Source organism: Xiphophorus hellerii, chromosome 18, assembly GCF_003331165.1.
Source record: "Xiphophorus hellerii strain 12219 chromosome 18, Xiphophorus_hellerii-4.1, whole genome shotgun sequence".
NCBI lineage: Eukaryota > Metazoa > Chordata > Actinopteri > Cyprinodontiformes > Poeciliidae > Xiphophorus > Xiphophorus hellerii.
This window is the reverse complement of record NC_045689.1, coordinates 12,209,427-12,226,495: the sequence shown is the minus strand read 5'-3', so window position 1 is coordinate 12,226,495 and position 17,069 is coordinate 12,209,427. Positions and strand designations below refer to the sequence as shown.

The 17,069-nt window shown below is 40.7% G+C and overlaps 1 protein-coding gene across 1 annotated transcript; it reads right to left on the bottom strand.

Annotated features, from left to right (window-relative positions):
• Nucleotides 1-1,036: 1,036 nt before the first annotated feature.
• On the bottom strand, nucleotides 1,037-16,007 carry meis3 (myeloid ecotropic viral integration site 3). Its single transcript, XM_032590416.1, has 13 exons — nucleotides 15,673-16,007; nucleotides 15,189-15,298; nucleotides 10,612-10,751; nucleotides 10,199-10,376; nucleotides 10,052-10,102; nucleotides 9,920-9,970; nucleotides 8,633-8,782; nucleotides 8,441-8,549; nucleotides 7,419-7,564; nucleotides 6,665-6,741; nucleotides 5,156-5,214; nucleotides 4,975-5,061; nucleotides 1,037-2,237 (listed from the first exon to the last, which is right to left on the bottom strand). The coding sequence occupies exons 2-13, from the start codon at nucleotides 15,198-15,200 to the stop codon at nucleotides 2,038-2,040; spliced, it is 1,260 nt and encodes a 419-aa protein (XP_032446307.1). The 5' UTR covers nucleotides 15,201-15,298; nucleotides 15,673-16,007; the 3' UTR covers nucleotides 1,037-2,037.
• Nucleotides 16,008-17,069: the final 1,062 nt, after the last annotated feature.

Genomic DNA, 17,069 nt, shown 5'->3' with positions numbered 1-17,069 from the left:
CAACACTTATTCTACTACATATCACAGGTGGGCTTCATTGAAAATATGTAAGCTCTCCCCTAACACTTGAGTGTTTTTCCTCTTATATTGTACTTTTTCTGAAGCAAGTAAAATGTCAACCTTTGTTTAATTGATTTTAATGTTTCTGAATATAAATGTGGTAAACTGTAAACCAGTCATGCTGTTGCATGTTTTTTTTGCATTCTGGATGCTGGCATTTGTAGTTACTGAGCAAAAATATCCACAAGGTGAAAGAGTAAGAAACAGAGAATTTATTATCGAACTTTGATGCAGTCATAAACATGATGTTGTGACCAATGAAAGGATCTCCTTTATGCTGTTTCATTTGCTGTTCTGTGATTTTTGAAGCTATTCACACACCTGCAACTTTTCACATTTTGTCACACATCCCAGTAGATCAGCAGTTCCTGAATCTGAGTCCATCTGTCACACACCACTGCGCCCTGAAAGCCACTTTCAGCAAATCCTGTTTCATGACACTTAGCTAGAGTTGCTGCCATGTGATTGGCTAATTTTATCTACCTGCAATTCAAATGGGGATGAATCTAAAGTAGGATTGTATTGGAATCCCAGTCAAATTACATTATATATTATACACTGCTCAAAAAAATAAAGGGAACACTTAAACAGGTGTTTAACACTTAAAGTGTTCCCTTTATTTTTTTGAGCAGTATAGTAATACATTTTTCCTATTTTTCTTGAAATGTACCTTGAGATTATGGGGGGTTTTGTTCATAAATTCTATATACAAGGGAGAAAATGTAAAAAAAAAACACATAAAAGTTACTGTATTAATTTATTTTCTTGAACTCTCAGCCTCATATTTGTTCTGTCTGCAGTCGTTTTGGACATAAACTCAAAAGTTGTTTTGAGTTTATGCACATTTTCTTCCTGGAGAATGTCTGGAGCTGCAGTGACTGATCAGCAGGCTGAAATATAATTTCATTCAAAAATATAAGACTCATTATTTTCACCAGCTAAACCGATCATATCAAACAAACAGATGACAAGTGACAAGGCTTACAAAAAACATTTTAATACTTTAAGTTTTCTTTTTCACCATCATCACTCAGAAATTCTTCAGCGGTCCAAGCAAAAGCAGAGAAGGAGCCGAATGTCTGAAGAGTCCTTTGGCTGCAGCTTCCCTCTCACACAGCTGTGACAGTTGACGGTGGACTGGAAATGCTTGCAGAAGTCCTTCTGTATCTGTGTGTGTGTATGTAGGCGGGTGTGTGTGTGTGTGTGTTAGAATGGCTTTCTGTGTCGTGTCTGTTGCTTCGTCTATCAGTGAGTTGGAGGAAAGCTTCTAACGGACGGCTGCTGGCGCCTTAAGGAGGTCAGTGGTGCGAGAGCGAGGCAGACTGGAAGTCATTCAGAGTGTTTAGCTTCATGCTGAGGAAGAGCACTAACATTTCAACAAGCTCACATGAAGCTGCATCTGCCTGGAGTGGCACACATAAATATAAAAATATAAAAAAAACTAAAAAGAAAGCTTTAAATAAAGTGTGTGTGTATGTGTGTGTGTTTCTGACGGTCGGGGTGTGCAGGAAGACGGGGCGGCTGTGAGGAAGGTTTGGCTCGCAGGATCGAGTTCCCTCCAGTAACATCCAGGTGGTTGTGTTTCTGAGCCGGTCGTCCTGTGGTTCAGGAGGCATGATGGGAAGTGTAGTTTAAAGCATGTGTCTCACCCACAGGACACAGTGGAGACATTTGAAGAGGAGGAAGCACTTCTACTCAGAGAGGTATGGCTTAAACCTGTGGGTCCAGACTCAGGAGTGTGTCGGTGAAATGTTTACTTGCGGGGGTGTGTGTGTGTGTGTGTTTTTGTCAGTCGATCAGCTACATTAAGGTCAGTGTCTCTCAGTGAGGAATGTAAACTTTTGGAGCAGTTTGTCTTTAAATAGGGTACTGGATCAGCCATTACACACACACACTCCACACACTCACATTCATACAGTAACTCTTTTACACCCACACACACACACACACACACCCACTCTCTGCTCCCCCAGACAGCTAGTGTGCGTGTATGTCCAGTCCTTGGGCGATGAGCGGCTCCGCGGGGTGTGCATGCGGCGGCGGGTGGAGCAGCATGGCGGGGTGGGGGTGTGGGCCAGGGTACGAGTGGAGGGACGTTCCTGGGTGGGGGGGGTAGCCCGACTGGGACAGCAGAGCGGCAGGGTACTCGCCCTGAAGAGAGGACATTCCTGGTAGACCTGGTGGAAAGTAAAAGAAATATATTTAAGATTTAGACTGCATGATGTGAAATCTACACCTGAGTCATCATATTTTTATGTCCATCACTACAAATCACAATTACTATCCGTTTGGAGCCAGTTTTGATCAAACAAAAATGTAAAATTGTTTTGTTTACATCAGAATAAAAACTAACCAACATGACTTTTGTCTGAACTGATAGTTGTGGTTGGTCTGAAGAGGTTGCTAAATTATTTTCCCTTTGTGACTTAAATAATATTTACATGAATAATTTAAAACTAAATATAACCAAGATGTGTAAAGATCAGCAGTGGAAGGACATTTGCAGAAAACCCAAAGTCAGAACTTGCATCCAAATGAAGGTTGCCTTCAACTGTTTGTAAAGTTAAACATGAAAAGAAGACAAAAACCTCTATGTGGTAAGTTAAGAAGTGGTAGTCTGCATCTGGCGATTAAAGCGGTAAGGTTCAAAGGGTTGCAAGAAGATAAACATTCAAGTGAGTTTTGTGACCTTAAGTTTGATTTTATATTTTGCTGTTCTTTGTTTTATGATTTGACAATTAATCTGCATATGAAGGTGCAACAGAAAAACCCTGATCTGTTTTGACTGAACATGGAGAAGCAGAATTCAGTTTCTATGATCCACTAATCTGGAACAAAGTTCCAGAAAACTGAAAAACTGCTGAAACACTGAGTTTATTTAGAGTTGCCTTTGATTAATAATAGCTGGAAAATTAATCAATATATTTGTTGTATGTTAGGTTGATGAATTTGATTATGGCGTTTGACAAAGAGTAATGTTAATTTATGTTTCATAAATGGTTATAGTTTACTTTGAACTAGCTTGTAGCTGAAATGTGCTAATTGATATCTTGGCTATTTAATGAAGAGATGTTTGTTCCAGCAACATTTATTGAACATGTTTTGCACCAAAAAAGAGGATTTTGTATCCTCTATAGTACATTTTTATTATGGAATTACATTTGTGTTAATGTTTTACAATATTTTGTTTTGGTGTCTATTTTGACATCCTATATTTATTTATATATAGGATATATATATCCTATATATATATATATATATATATAGGATATATATATATATAGTAAATATATATATTGTAAATAAACCAGAGAAGGCTGGGGACCATGCTATAGTGCATGACACGCAAATAAACAACTGCTGAATTTATTTTTAGGAACAGTTCAGGATTTTTGAAGCAAGGTTATGTTAAAATGTTGCAAGCAGTTAGTATCTTAGACAACAGCAGGACAAATATTGGTGTCTTTATACTTATACTTTATGAAGTATAAGTGAAGATCAGCTGGTCCTGAAGGCTGAAGCTAACAGTTTTAGAAAGTAGTGGCTCGCTGACACTTTGGATAGCCTGAAAAAAAGTATTCACTCCACCTGTTGCAAATTCACACACAGATTTATGTGTGAGGTCATTGCGTTTCACCCTGCTGGACCTCAGAGAGGGCTCGTGGATGCCAGGAGGGGCCACATGCAGATGAGGGCCAAGATTTCTGCCAGGTTCAAGGTTCACTCTCTGTCAACATTCTAGCCGAAGAGTTACAGTGCAGCTAACCTACGCAGTTCACCAAAGCTGAAGATTCCCAGAACTCTGCTGAGAAGTCATACATCTCACAGATAACCCCGATATAAAAGGCAGAGACTCTTTTGATGATTGAGAACGGACGCTGAATGTTGGTGAAGAGGGCTCATGATTACTTGTTGTTCTTATTCTTACGAGAATTATTTAAAGTGTTGGTTGAGTTACCAACTTTACTTGGTGACTTAGAGTCCAAGCTGGACTTTTAACCATATTATGTATTTTCCAGAGACATTGTGCCATTTTATAGCACAACAAAGTAATTATGTTACCATCAGTTGTTATAAAAGGCTGTATATGTCAAATATGAATTAAAAGAAGTTTGACTTTGTAAATTGAAATTGGGTCTCTGTCTCTTTAAGAAGCTTCTGAGTAATCTGACACTCGTTACAACAATGCTTCTCATGATGCCGTTTACAACCGTTTTTAGGAGGGTTGGACTGAGAAATTGTTCGTATGATGAGCTCATCAGTGGTGCTTTTCTGAGAGCAGTTGTTGAGGTAACCCCGAATGGTTGCCATTGGAGATTCACAGCTTTCTAAAACATGCATGAAAAAATAAAAGCAACACTCCAGGTATGTTTTTGATGAGGGAACAACATCGCATGAAAAAATGTCTCCACCCCCCTTTACGACAAACACCTGTGACTTATATAAATGCTGTTTTATCTGTATCCCATCTGCATTGGGCAGCTGTTTACACCTGATGATTACTCACTCAAAAATAAAAAAGGAGGCAGTATGCCACCTATGATCTAATATCCAAAAAATATTCTGTTTTTTTTAATAACTAGGCTGTGGTATGTGATCTTAACAGCTGTAACTGGGGACAAAATTGGAGAAGACGAATATTTTTAACTTTAAGTAAAAGAAAATGTTTCCTCAGATATCGCTGAGAAAACTGCAGTAAAGTGTGCATCTGTCAGGGACTATTTTCAGCAGCAGATAATCCCACGGTCAGCGCTCTGGTGAATATTTTCAGCGGCAGCATGGTGTCTGAGGCTGGCTGACTCACATAAAACTAAAGAGTCTCACAGTAAGTGTGTGACTCTGATATTTGCGTGTTAAACTGCGTGTAGATAAAAGCATTCTTTACATCAGAGCGGTTGAATCAGCCGGCTGTACCTGCCGTTCGAAGCCCCAGGTGGGCCTGTCCGTCGAGGCCGTAGCCTCCCAGTGCAGCTCCCTCTGGACTGTAGGGACCACCCTGACCTGGGAGACCACACACACACACACACACACCATCAGACACAAATACTCACTCAGACACATCACATATATACACAAAGACTGGCTGAACACTGACCTGAGCGGTTTGACTGGTCAATCATCGGCTGAACTATTCTCCTCCGGGCGTTGATGAACCTGGACGAAGCAAGAGACGTGAAGACAGGATGTGGAGAGCGAGAAAGAGAGAGAGATGGACAAGGTCGACTGTTAATGGAGAAAAAGGCAAAGAGGGAGACTATTAACCTTTTCCCTTTTACAAGCACTTAACCCTTTCAGAGAGCAGAGTAAATCAACGTTAGGGCAGAGAGCGTATTGATCCGCCCTGTGATAATTGATTGATCTGCATTGATCGGCTCACTTTGTGTGCTGCTGCTGTGGCGAAGGTACACATAAAAACATGTAAGCTACAACATGAAGGAAATCTTTCGATCGGCGTGAAACAGAATAAAAAATTCTTATACACAGAAAAGCAGCCACTTGAAAAACGTTTTCTGGAAAGCAGAACTACATTTAAGTCTGCGGCCGTGAAACGGAAACTGAGAAGCACTAAATAATCTGATTATTGGATATTGATCCGTAGTTTCATTTTATGGGCAACAGGATTTTACTGGACTGCAGCAGGAGGGAAAAAATGCTTTGCAGTACGTTTTTCTCTGCATCATAAACTATGCTCCAGTGAACTAGATTATAATGCTCTTTGAGAAAGTCTTGTAAAGCTGTGACCTTTTTTTTTATCGGCACTAAATGTGAGCATTATAAAACACTTTGTATCGGCTTTAAAGTATTCATACCCCTTGAACTTTTCACATCAACTTATAGTGGGATGTATTTTATTGGGATTTTGCCTCATAGTGCATAATTGTGAATAAGATAGAAAATGATCCCTGAGTTTCAACATGTTTTGCTAAACAAATTAAAATGTGTTTCATGCACTTTCCAAAGTCTGTACTTCGCAGCTACAGCTAATCTAACAGCTTTGTTTATTTAGAGATTGAGAATCTGCCCTATTTTTCTTTGTTAAATAGTTAAATCTCAGTCAAATTGGTTTGAAAACATCCTTGAACATCAGTTTTCAAGTCTTTCTCGGTTTGATTCAGATCTGGACCTTGACTGCCAGATGAGTAGGATTTAAACAATATTATATAAACAATAATATTGGATGGTGATGTGCACAGATACCAGCAGAAATACTTATACCTCCTTGTTTACATGATGCTTTTTGTTAACTAATGTTTTCCAACAAACCTGGATTTATACTGAGCTATACCATTTTGTTGTTATAAATGTTTATGTTTTCTGGATACAATCCATTTTATTTAAGTGGATCATGATGTACAGGGGTTGACCACAAATGCAAAACCACACTTTTATTTGTAAAATATTTTAATAACCATGTGTAATTCTCCTTCCACCTTAAAATTATGCACTACTTTGTGTTGATATCTCACATAAAAAAACAATAAATTACACTAAAATCGTAATTTAACAAGATGTGAAGAAGTTCAGCTCTTAAACAAGAGAGTTTGACTGATTATTGGAAAGCCGCGGGGCTGGGATTAGTGTATTGATCGAGCAGAGCACTGACCAGTTGTTGACCTGTAAGATGGTCAGCCCCGTATCCTGCGACAGCTGCTTCTTCTGCTCCTCCGACGGGTACGGGTGCTGGAAACATGGAGACACACACACACACACACACATGGATGGATGGATGGAGAGTGGAAAGTAAAGCAAATCAAAGCCAGGCCCTGAGGTGTGTTGCTGGCAGCAGTGAGACGACTGATGGGAGAATCCTCCCAGAGAAACATGAAGCCTCACCTTAAACCCAGACTGAAATAATGTGTGTGAACTCTCAGTGTGGATTCTGAAGACCCTTCATCTAAATTCCCGTCTGCTCTCACATTTAAAGCCTCACTAAGCCCACTAACTCTGTCTCTTTTTCCCTTTCCACCGCGCACACAGACACATACTGCAATAATTGGAGTGAAGCAACATTTGACCTGCCTCATTTAGTAGCTAATTACTAATCTAACCACCTTACCAACAATTACACACTCCATTTCTATCACTTCTAATATGAGCATATTCACATAATCACTTAATCCCCCAGTTTTTCATTTAATTTAATTGACCTCCATCGCACACTCGCTTCCCTTCTTTGTCTAAACACTGTGACGTTTTTCCCACAGTAAATCCTCTGCGCAGTAATCACTCTCCCACCACTGTACACAAGCCCTCTTTGTTTGCCTATATGTCTGCAGGGGTGGCCCTAATGAATGCATTTCAAATGTAGTGGATAATTTTGACAATATGTGATCGAAAAAGGACAATGAGAAGCTCACCGACAGGTGCTGGAAGAGCCACGCTCTCATGATGTTTGTGGCCACTTTGGGGAAGATGCCCCTCTTCTTGTTGTTCCTCCTGTCCCGGTCGCTCTCGTCCTCCTCCCCCGTGCTGGGGGAAGCCACTCCCCCATCGAGACCGTCTCCTGCAAGAGCGACCTTGACGTCATTGCATGCCGGCAAACGGCCGTATTCATACACATCCAGCTGATATACAGCTCTGGAAAAAATTAAAGAGACCGCTGCAAAATGATCGGTTTCTCTGATTTTACTCTTTATATGTATATGTTTGAGTAAAATGAACATTGTTGTTTAGCTCTATGAACTACTGGCAACATATCTCTAAAATTCCAAGTAAGAATTTTGTATTTTTGCAGAAAATGAGAAATAGTAAAAATAATGAAAAATGCAGTGCTTTCAGACCTTGAATAACGCAAAGAAAACAAGCTCATATTCATTTAGAAACAACAATGCTAATGTTTTGACACAGGAAGAGTTCAGAAATCAATATTTGGTGGAATAATCAAGAGGTTTTCAATGGGGTTCAGTACAGCGGGCTCTTAATTGTTTCCAAAGCTGTATAGAGGATTTTGTTTTCATGGCACAACTTACAAAGTCATCTGATTGGCACCCACTGCCTGCAGAACTGACATGTACATTCATATCTAATAAAGTAAAATATTCATTCATATGAGGCCCATTTGTCATATTAAAGTATCTTTTGTTAAAGCTGCAGAATGTAACTTTTAAAATATTATGTTTTTCATATATGTTTGTGTGTTTTTGTGGTTCAGGGGACGTCAGATTTATGAGTTTTATCCAACAGCAGCTCCATTGTCATTGATGAATATTTGTCTGAATGAGACTTTTATACAACCATAAAGGCTAAAATTTGCTATAGAAATGCAGATCATCAAACAGTTTACAAGACTTACTGGCTGTGTCAGACATTTGCCAAATATTTGGTCACATCTTTGTTTGCAGTATTTTCCAGCAGAAGTCGTGTGAACATGTGTGCAAACCTGCGTCGCTGCAGTTGTCCCCTGTGCTGTGTGAGGGCAGCCCACAGGTGCCTGGTGTTCCTAGAGGCGTAGTGGCACATTCATCTGGCTCCCGTAACCACGATGCATTCTGCAGCGCAGAGAAAAGGATGGAGGAGAGAATGCTAGACAGAAACTGCTGCAAGGGGCCATAAAAATGATTGGGTGTCTCACCTGTTCGGACAGACTGGTGCAGGAGCCGCCAAAGTCCTCCATGTCCGACTTGGAGCCGCCCTCCCGCTCATCCAGCACCAGGTCAGTGGGCATCTTTCCCTTCAGGCAGGTGATGTAGCGATGGCAGAAGTTATCACAGAGGTCGTGCACCTTCAGAATGAAATTATGTCTTATTATGGTTGACATCAGTTAGCAATTATGTGCTGAAAGTTTTACCAAAAGAAATTTGCCTTTCAGTTTCAAGACATTAACATTTTCTGACGTATGTTCAGCTTTTTTCTTTGCTTTATTTTCTCTCCTTGATGACCAACTAAGTACATTTACTAGAGAATAACCGATCCACATTTCACCAGATGTCTGGTTATCTTAGATGTCTGATCTGCTCATTCTGTTTTCATTTCTGAGATGCAACAAGAAATCAGCAAATTTTTAGGTAAATTGGCTCTAAAATTTTTAAATTGTGATTTTTTTTCAGTGTAAAAAATGTAAGAGCTAACATGTTGTGCTAACAACAGCAAGGAAATGCAAGATATATCATTTCTAGAGAAGTACGTCAGCTGTTCTTCAACCGAGAGTTTGATGGTCATCTTTGTTCTTTAAACTTTGATTTTTTTTTTTAAATTTGTTGTTTTTTACACGACTTTTCAAGAAACAGTCTTCACGTTTTCAAGGAGGCACTTCCTCCCACTCACTTTGGTGGCATTTCATCAAACTAGAAAAGGAATACATATTTACAATCAACTTCTGCAGGTGCCAGGAATATACTGAGTATATCAAAGCAAAGTCTCTCCGTTTTATCACTTTGAGCTTCCAACAACAGCTTGTTAGAAAATCTGCCAGGTTAGGAAATTTCAGGTTTTCATTTTTATTTTTATACTGATGTTTACATTTAGTTATGCTGACCACAATGAGAACTAGACGAGATGCTAAAGACAATTCAGAGTGGCAATTCTATTATCTCTTCACCTGACACTTCAGTTTTATTGTTTAAAAAACAATGGCTGCTCATGGCAGGAAGGTAAGAAAGAGAAATGTTAAACACGGTTAAATTCTTAGGGAAATTAGCTAAAGTCAGTATCAGCAAAAATACAAACATTAGAAATCTTCCTCAAATTTCAAAGAGTAATGTTTGTTGATGCGTTCACAGACCAAATAATGAATCTAAAATACAAATCCGACAGTTCAGGCTAAACATAATTATATTTACACAGAATGAAACTAAAGAGTTATTTAAAATCTGAGATAAATTTGCACATTTTAATAACAACATGTTGGGATTTGACCAACCTTCTCTAGCTCCAGCAAATGAAAGCGAAGAACCTGTATGGCCTGGATCATCTGTTGGAGAGGATTATCATGTTAACGTCTCTCACAAAGTGCATTTTAAAATCTAGCAAGTTGTCAGTTCACGAGTCATACCAAGTTGTCCAGCTCAGGATTGGAAGAAAAAATGGGCTTCTCAGAGCGAATCTGCAACACACATTCAGGATCTCAGCACAAAATGCTTAAAAAAAAAAAAAAAAAACGCTTTGCTGTTCCCCTGTTTCCTGGTCGGTGCTCACCCACCTGCTTGGCGAAGGCGGCGATGTCGTCGTTGAAAGACTCAGAGGAGCAGACGTCGCTGTGGTTGGCCATGCCGGGGAGGTGGGAGGTGGCTGAGAGGGAGGAGGAGGAGTCCCGAGGGGAGCAGGTGGCCAGCTCACACTTCTCAAACACTAAGGCCAGCAGTGGAAAGAGTGGGTGACTGCACACACACACACGCACACACACATGAACATAAACAGTTAACATACTGGACATAAACACCGTAACAGTTGGTATAGAGAACACATGATACAGAACATGATACACAAACTGTACACCACAGTATGTATGAAGCAGACAGCTGTAAACACTTCACACGTATTTTCACATTTAGCATGCACTGTAAATACACACTGCATGTCGGTTCTGCTGCCAGGTCACATAAATCCTCCTACCCATAGATCTGGTCCTTGTGGTGTTTAAGGGAGTCAGGGATGGCGGGGCCGTACTGCGGCGGAGGAAGCGCCCTGACGTCGTCCCCGTAGCCCCCCACCGGCATGCCCTCCGACCCTGAGTAGTGCACCAGTTCTTCATACTGAAACACAATTAGACGGAGAGACAGAAAGAGTGAGACACACTCAACATCTGCGGCCGTGCGACACGAAATCTCTCTGTTATTTTATTATGTGACAAATCTGTCAGGGGGACCAGAGCTACACAGCTTACTGGACTGCTGTACCGTTGGTAAACATGATGCGATTTTATAATTTAGGAGCTTTTGTGTGTGTGCCTCTGCAGGGACTGTGAGCTGTGGTTTGATCAAAAATTAACTATTGCCACTGCCTTTTATGTTGCTTGCAATGCTGTTCTTTGTGTGCAAGTTTACCCATTTTTCATGTCCTGCAACACACTGAACTTTTTCACATTTTGGCACATTACAGGCACAAACCTTTAAGGTATTTTATTGAGCTTTTATGGGTGAGATCAGGAGTCAGCAACCTTTACAATCCAAAGAACCATTTGTGACCTCAGACCAGAAAAATAAAACTAACTTAAAGCTTCAAAGGTCACACTACCTTTTGAAAAAAGACAACTTGTAATTTTAGATAAATATCTACTAAAGAAAATATGCTGTCATTTTTAAAGAACCACCATTTTATTTAAAATTTTTAGGTTTTTAAATAAAGAAAAAACATCAAACTTTTGCAAAAGTGGATGAATATAGCCTCCAGTGTGATGTTGATATTGTTGAAAAGTTAAACAAAAAAGCACTTTGTTTCCAACCAAATGCAAGAAAAAGAGATCTCAGAATTGTGCTTTTAGAGTTGTTCTGTTGTGGAATGTAAATGCAATTAATCCATGAAGAAAACAATAAACTGCTAAAACCTGAATTTATTATCATAACTATACTTATAGGCACTAGTTTGGCTGTGAGGCTGTGAGGCTGCAGACTCCTGTGTCAGCTCAACACAGAATAACGCATCATTGTGACATGGAAAGGAAATTTCATGACTTTAGATGTTAATGTTCTGTGTTATTTTCTAGTCAACCTTTTGCTGCATTTATAGCTGAAAGTTTTTTGTGGTATGTCTCCACCAACTTTTCACACTGAATGTTTTGCTCACTCTTCTTTGCAAAATACCTCAAGTTCAGTCAGACTGTTTGGATGAGGAAGTTCAATGTCTTGAACAGATTCTCCTACGGATTTAGGTCTGAACTTTGACTGGGACAATCAAATCTATCTTGGCTTTCGCTTGGAGCGGCTTCCTTGTCTCTGCTGAAGACTTTGCCATCTTTTAGGGATGGTGTGTTCAGTGATGTACCGTGTTAGTTTTCTGCCACATGCTCTGCTATGCATGTAGGCCAAGAAGTCCAAATTAGGTCTTTTCTGAGGAGAGGACCTTCCTCCACCGCTCTGTCCCCTACAAGGCACACTGCAAACTGGCTGTTTATGGATTTCCTTCAACAATTGTCTGTGGCAAGAAACTTTACAAACTCCATCCTAAAATCTAAACCAGACGAAGCCGTGCTGAGACATCCCTCATGACCCTGCTGCGAGACCCTCACATGGGGCCTGCTCACACACAAGCAAAAACCACCATGAAGCAATGAATTAGGAGCACATATGGGTCGCTCCCAGGCACATGGCACAGACAAATTCATAAGGAAAACACACGCTCAGCAGCAGGCCGTCAGGGCGCACGTTTCATGAATAAACACATCAGTCTGAGTGTGTTACGGAGCTAATCTGAGCCTGTTCACTGCTCCTGCATGTCTGTGCTCAGGTCAGCAGATCTGCTTCTGTTTCTCTTTCTGATGGATTAAAGGGACACAGGTCACAGTCCCACAGGACTGCTGGGATCACAGGCGCACAACTCAAACGCACACCTTTCACTTCACTGTTGTTTTAACCAAGCCACGGTGTGCTGACTCTGGCTTTCTTCTGTGGAGTCTACAGGAAGAATATTGCAGCGGCTTACAGCTGAAATATGAGGCTCAAAAAGACAGCTTCTCTACAGCCGCTGACCTGTTTGGAGCCATTAAACATTTCAACAAAGCTCAGCGACAAGGACATTTTGACCCAAAGTGTCTGATTTCTGCTAATTTTGACTCCATGACTGTACAACCTCTGGTGAAACAAAAGTTACACTGAACATTGTAACAAAGCTATTTTCTGTCTTTTTTAAAACTGAACTAAAATCATCCCCTTCCACATCCACGCATTGCATCCCTGCTAGCCTTCTGCTGAACCCTACTTCTGTCCTAAATGGCTAATCCAATGGTTCGGGGCCCCATATGGTCACAGAAAGCACCTGCTCTGAGGCCCAGTCCCGGGACACCTTCTCGTTTTTATGGTGGCCGGCTATTAAAACAATCACCGCTATCAGATTGCGTCTCTTTTTACGCACGGAGCGGCTCGGGTTTCTGTGCTTCAGGAGGATCAAAGCGCGAGCTCAGACGCTGAATTTCAGGAATTTGTATGTATAAAAAAATAAAAATAAAGCAACAAAACTGGTTAACAACTGTGCTGTTTTCAATGGAAAAGTTATTAAAAGCAAATTAGGCTTGATGAGGCTGCGTCAGCTGCTGTAACGACATTGGGATCAGAGCGTCTGCTAGAGAATAACGCAAATATACGTCTCAGTGCTCGGCTTAATGTCGCGTTTAATGAAAGAGGAGCTGAGCTGATAAACGAAACGTAGTTCTTAACAGGAAATACTTCAGTAAAAATCAGTTAGTCGGACGACATTATGCTTCATGACGTGGCTCAGTTTTTTTTTTTTTAAATGGCGGATTTGATGTTAATTTCACACGCAGAAAACATTAGAGTATATTTCAAGATTTTCGCCTAAATTTATAACATATTTAAGTGTAGAAATTGACATTTCAATCCATGTTTAATAAGCTAAAAAAAAAAAAAAAAAAGCCAAAAACTTTGGAATAAATTCAAACCTAACGCGTGAAAACTTCGGGATGAAGGGAAAACATCTTCACGTAAATATTTTTGGAGTGATAAATCATGCTGATGATTAAAATCTATTAACTTAAGCTCATAAACATGTATGTAATAAGCACATTAGAAATTAAGACATTCTTAATAAACTGCAAAGGATTTCACATGGAGCACACACAAAGGAACCTGTTGCAGACTGGAGCGCCTCCAAACAAGATTTTACGCAGCGTTTTATCCATGGAGACAAGGCTATTTATCCAAATAAGATTAATCCAGTATGACTAGATGCAATTTTATTCCTACAAAAAATTGAAGACTTGTGTTCCTGAATTAGCTGGCCTTGATAAAATCTCAGTCTTTAGTTTTAAATATCACACATGCACTATAAAAATAGATTTTTGTACAGCATTCAATATTGTAAATCAAAATTATAATTTTTTTAAAACAAATATTAGTTTCTAAATGTCATTTTCAATCATGGTTAAAGTCTCACAACATCGATTGCCATCAATACTTTTAGACTTTTAAATCAAACTTTCACTGAAATTGTTGCTTCAGTTGTTTTCATCCTGTGCCCAGCAGAGAACAGGAAGGTTGCTATGTTTATATTGGTGATTTTATGAATAATTTATCAGCTTAGTTAAACTTAACTATTAGATGACTTATGGATGAGAAAGTAAGTAAAAAAAGTAGTTATTTGAGCCTTAACTCTGGAGATCTTTATTCATCTCAGCTATGGCTCATAGGTAAAATATTTCCATCTCCTTGATGGAGCAGCTAAAGAAATGTTTATTACTTCACGAACATTTTGTACCTTCATCACAAGCCAGTAATTTTACCATGTTTCTTGCTTGCAGGAGGCAAAGCGCTTAAAAGTCGTTTTGTCAGTCGTTTTAGATTCAGTGGGTGTTCACATCTACTTTTTAAAACCCCTGCCTGTTTTCACACGGCTGTGGTTTTCTGTCTGCACACCCTACATCCTCTAATTGCTCTGTTCTCAGTAAGAGGAGCTCAGTCCGCCTGCTGCCCCTTCAGCCTCAGCCCGTTCCTCCTCCTCCTCCTCCTCCGCCACCACCACCACCGAGCCTCTGAATCAGTGTAGCAAAAAAACTGACCTACATACCGAGCTGAAGAGCTGTATCTCCTCTGTTCTGCCCTGCCTTTTAGTGACCAACTCTCTAACCCTTAACTGACTGGCATCAAACAGTCTGAAATCAGGGCCTTTTATTTCAAGTTGCCTCATCCATAATCGCCACTGAATGGAAGTTTATGGCTAAAAGTGATTTTAAAAGTGCTTGAGAATGAAATTTGCTGGCCTATTTTGGAGGTTTGCGATCATGCTTCCATGCATAAAGTAATAAACACTCCTTTTACGGTATTTCCCCCCTAAACATAAGCTGATGCATGCCACTTCCAGCCCACTGGTCTCTCTACTGGGCCTTGTGGGTTTTTGTGGCGGCTGTCCACTGCAAACAAACCTCCCAGCCATGTGCTCCGGTTTTGATGCTTTAAACCCGATCAGACTGTTCTAACCCACACCTTCTCACATGAATTAATAAAGAAACCGATCAGACCTACCCTTTTCTCCATGCGACTCGACAGCCAGACCTACACCGGAGAGGATGATGCGCTGCTCGGCTGTGCTCCAGCGATCCTTCCCCCCTCCCTTCCTCTCTGTCTCCGGGCTCCTGGAAATCAGAGTGCATTTGCTTTTATTTATTTAATTTTATTTTTTTCTTCTTGTTCTTCATAAACGAATCAGTAATTAAGTTGTGAGCACGATCAACACGGAGACAGAACAGCCCGCAAGGAGTCAACACAAACATTAAGTGAGCGGAGAGCCGCTGTGTTTACTCCCTGTCCATCGCGTTTTATGTTACAACATAATGATGGCACTGGAGGTTTTTATATGGGCGGCTGATGACCGCCTGTGTAAGCCTAATGGTTTATAATGCGCTCAAAGGTAATAAAGGCATTAACTGATTCCCGTTGCCTATTAAATGCTACTGCTTGGAGAGTAGGAAGCCTACGGAGCTCCGGTAGAAAGCGTGAAATGTCCCACCGAGACGTAAATATCCAGTCCGGTTCGGGCCGTGTCCGGTGTGGGATTCCGGGGAGGTGAAAGGGGAGCAGCGGCTTCCTGCAGCGCCTCGCCTCCGCTTGGTGCGCCTCCCGCTCCGGATGGCTGAGGGATGATGCTCGGTGCTTCTCTTAGCGGCGTCCTCCCCCCCTGCTCTCTCCTGCTTTTTGGCTCTCTGCGCTCGCTGTCCGCGCAGCAGCATACGGCGACAAGCTGGAAAATGTCACGGCCCGGAATGAGCGATGGTGTTTTCACCCTCAAGAGGAGAGAAAGAGGAGGAGGAGGAGGAGGAGGAGGAGGAGGAGGAGGAGGAGGAGGAGGAGGAGGAGGAGGAGGAGGAGGAGGAGGAGGAGGAGGAGGATGAAGAGGAGGAGGAGGAGGAGTGACACTGGTGGTGGCAGGGCGGGTTGCGGGAAGGTTTCTGGGGGTCAAAACGCGACGGGATCTCTTTCCCCCCGCCCCCCTCCACGCACTCCACCCATCCCTCCCTCTATTCCACCATCCCACCGCTCCCTCCCTTCTATCACACACACAAAAAGCCAGCGAAGAACATCCACAATGTTTACCCCTTTTTACATCTCCTCGTTGTTTTCTTCTTCTTACATAGAAGAAGAAAACAATCTATATATACAGTACAGACCAAAAGTTTGGACACACCTTCTAATTCAATGGGTTTTCTTTATTTTCATGACTATTTATAAGGCAAGAAATCCCACTTATTAACCTGACAGGGCACACCTATGAAGGGAAAACCATTTCAGGTGACTACCTCTTGAAGCTCATCAAGAAAATGCAGAGTGTGTGCAAAGCAGTAATCACAGCAAAAGGTTGCTACTTTGAAGAAACTAGAATATAAGGGGTATTTTCAGTTGTTTTACACTTTTTTGTTTAGTGCATATTTCCACATGTGTTATTCATAGTTTTGATGCCTTCAGTGTGAATCTACAATGTCAATAGTCATGAAAATAAAGGAAACTAATTGAATTAAAAGCTGTGTCCAAACTTTTGGTCTGTACTGTATATATATATAGCTTTCTTAATAGATGTAGTTCCGATATATTTGCATCTTGATCTCATGAGTTGATTTATGCTGATATTCCACCTGCATCAAAGCATTAACACAGCATGATGCTGCCACCTCCATGCTGCACAGCTGGGTGAAATTATGTGTAAAACTTTAATCTGACTTTTTTTTGTTGTTTAGGAGTAAATAGATTCTTGGTCTCTGCGTGACTTTTCAGCTCAGGACTCATTTCATTTTGGCTAATGACACTTCAAACCAACTTTGATCTGCTTCTTCAGTAAGTCTTTTTTTTTAATTGCAGTTTTTTTTGACACATTTCACGCAAAATCAGCCTCATATCTTTAAAGCATAACTT

Excerpts from the sequence above, each read along its gene's own strand:
- meis3 (XM_032590416.1), bottom strand. Across the intron at positions 10,377-10,611 it reads CACAAGGACCAGATCTATGG|TCACCCACTCTTTCCACTGC; the intron begins GTAGGAGGATTT and ends GTGTGTGTGCAG. Across the intron at positions 5,062-5,155 it reads TGACCAGTCAAACCGCTCAG|GTCAGGGTGGTCCCTACAGT; the intron begins GTCAGTGTTCAG and ends GTGGTCTCCCAG.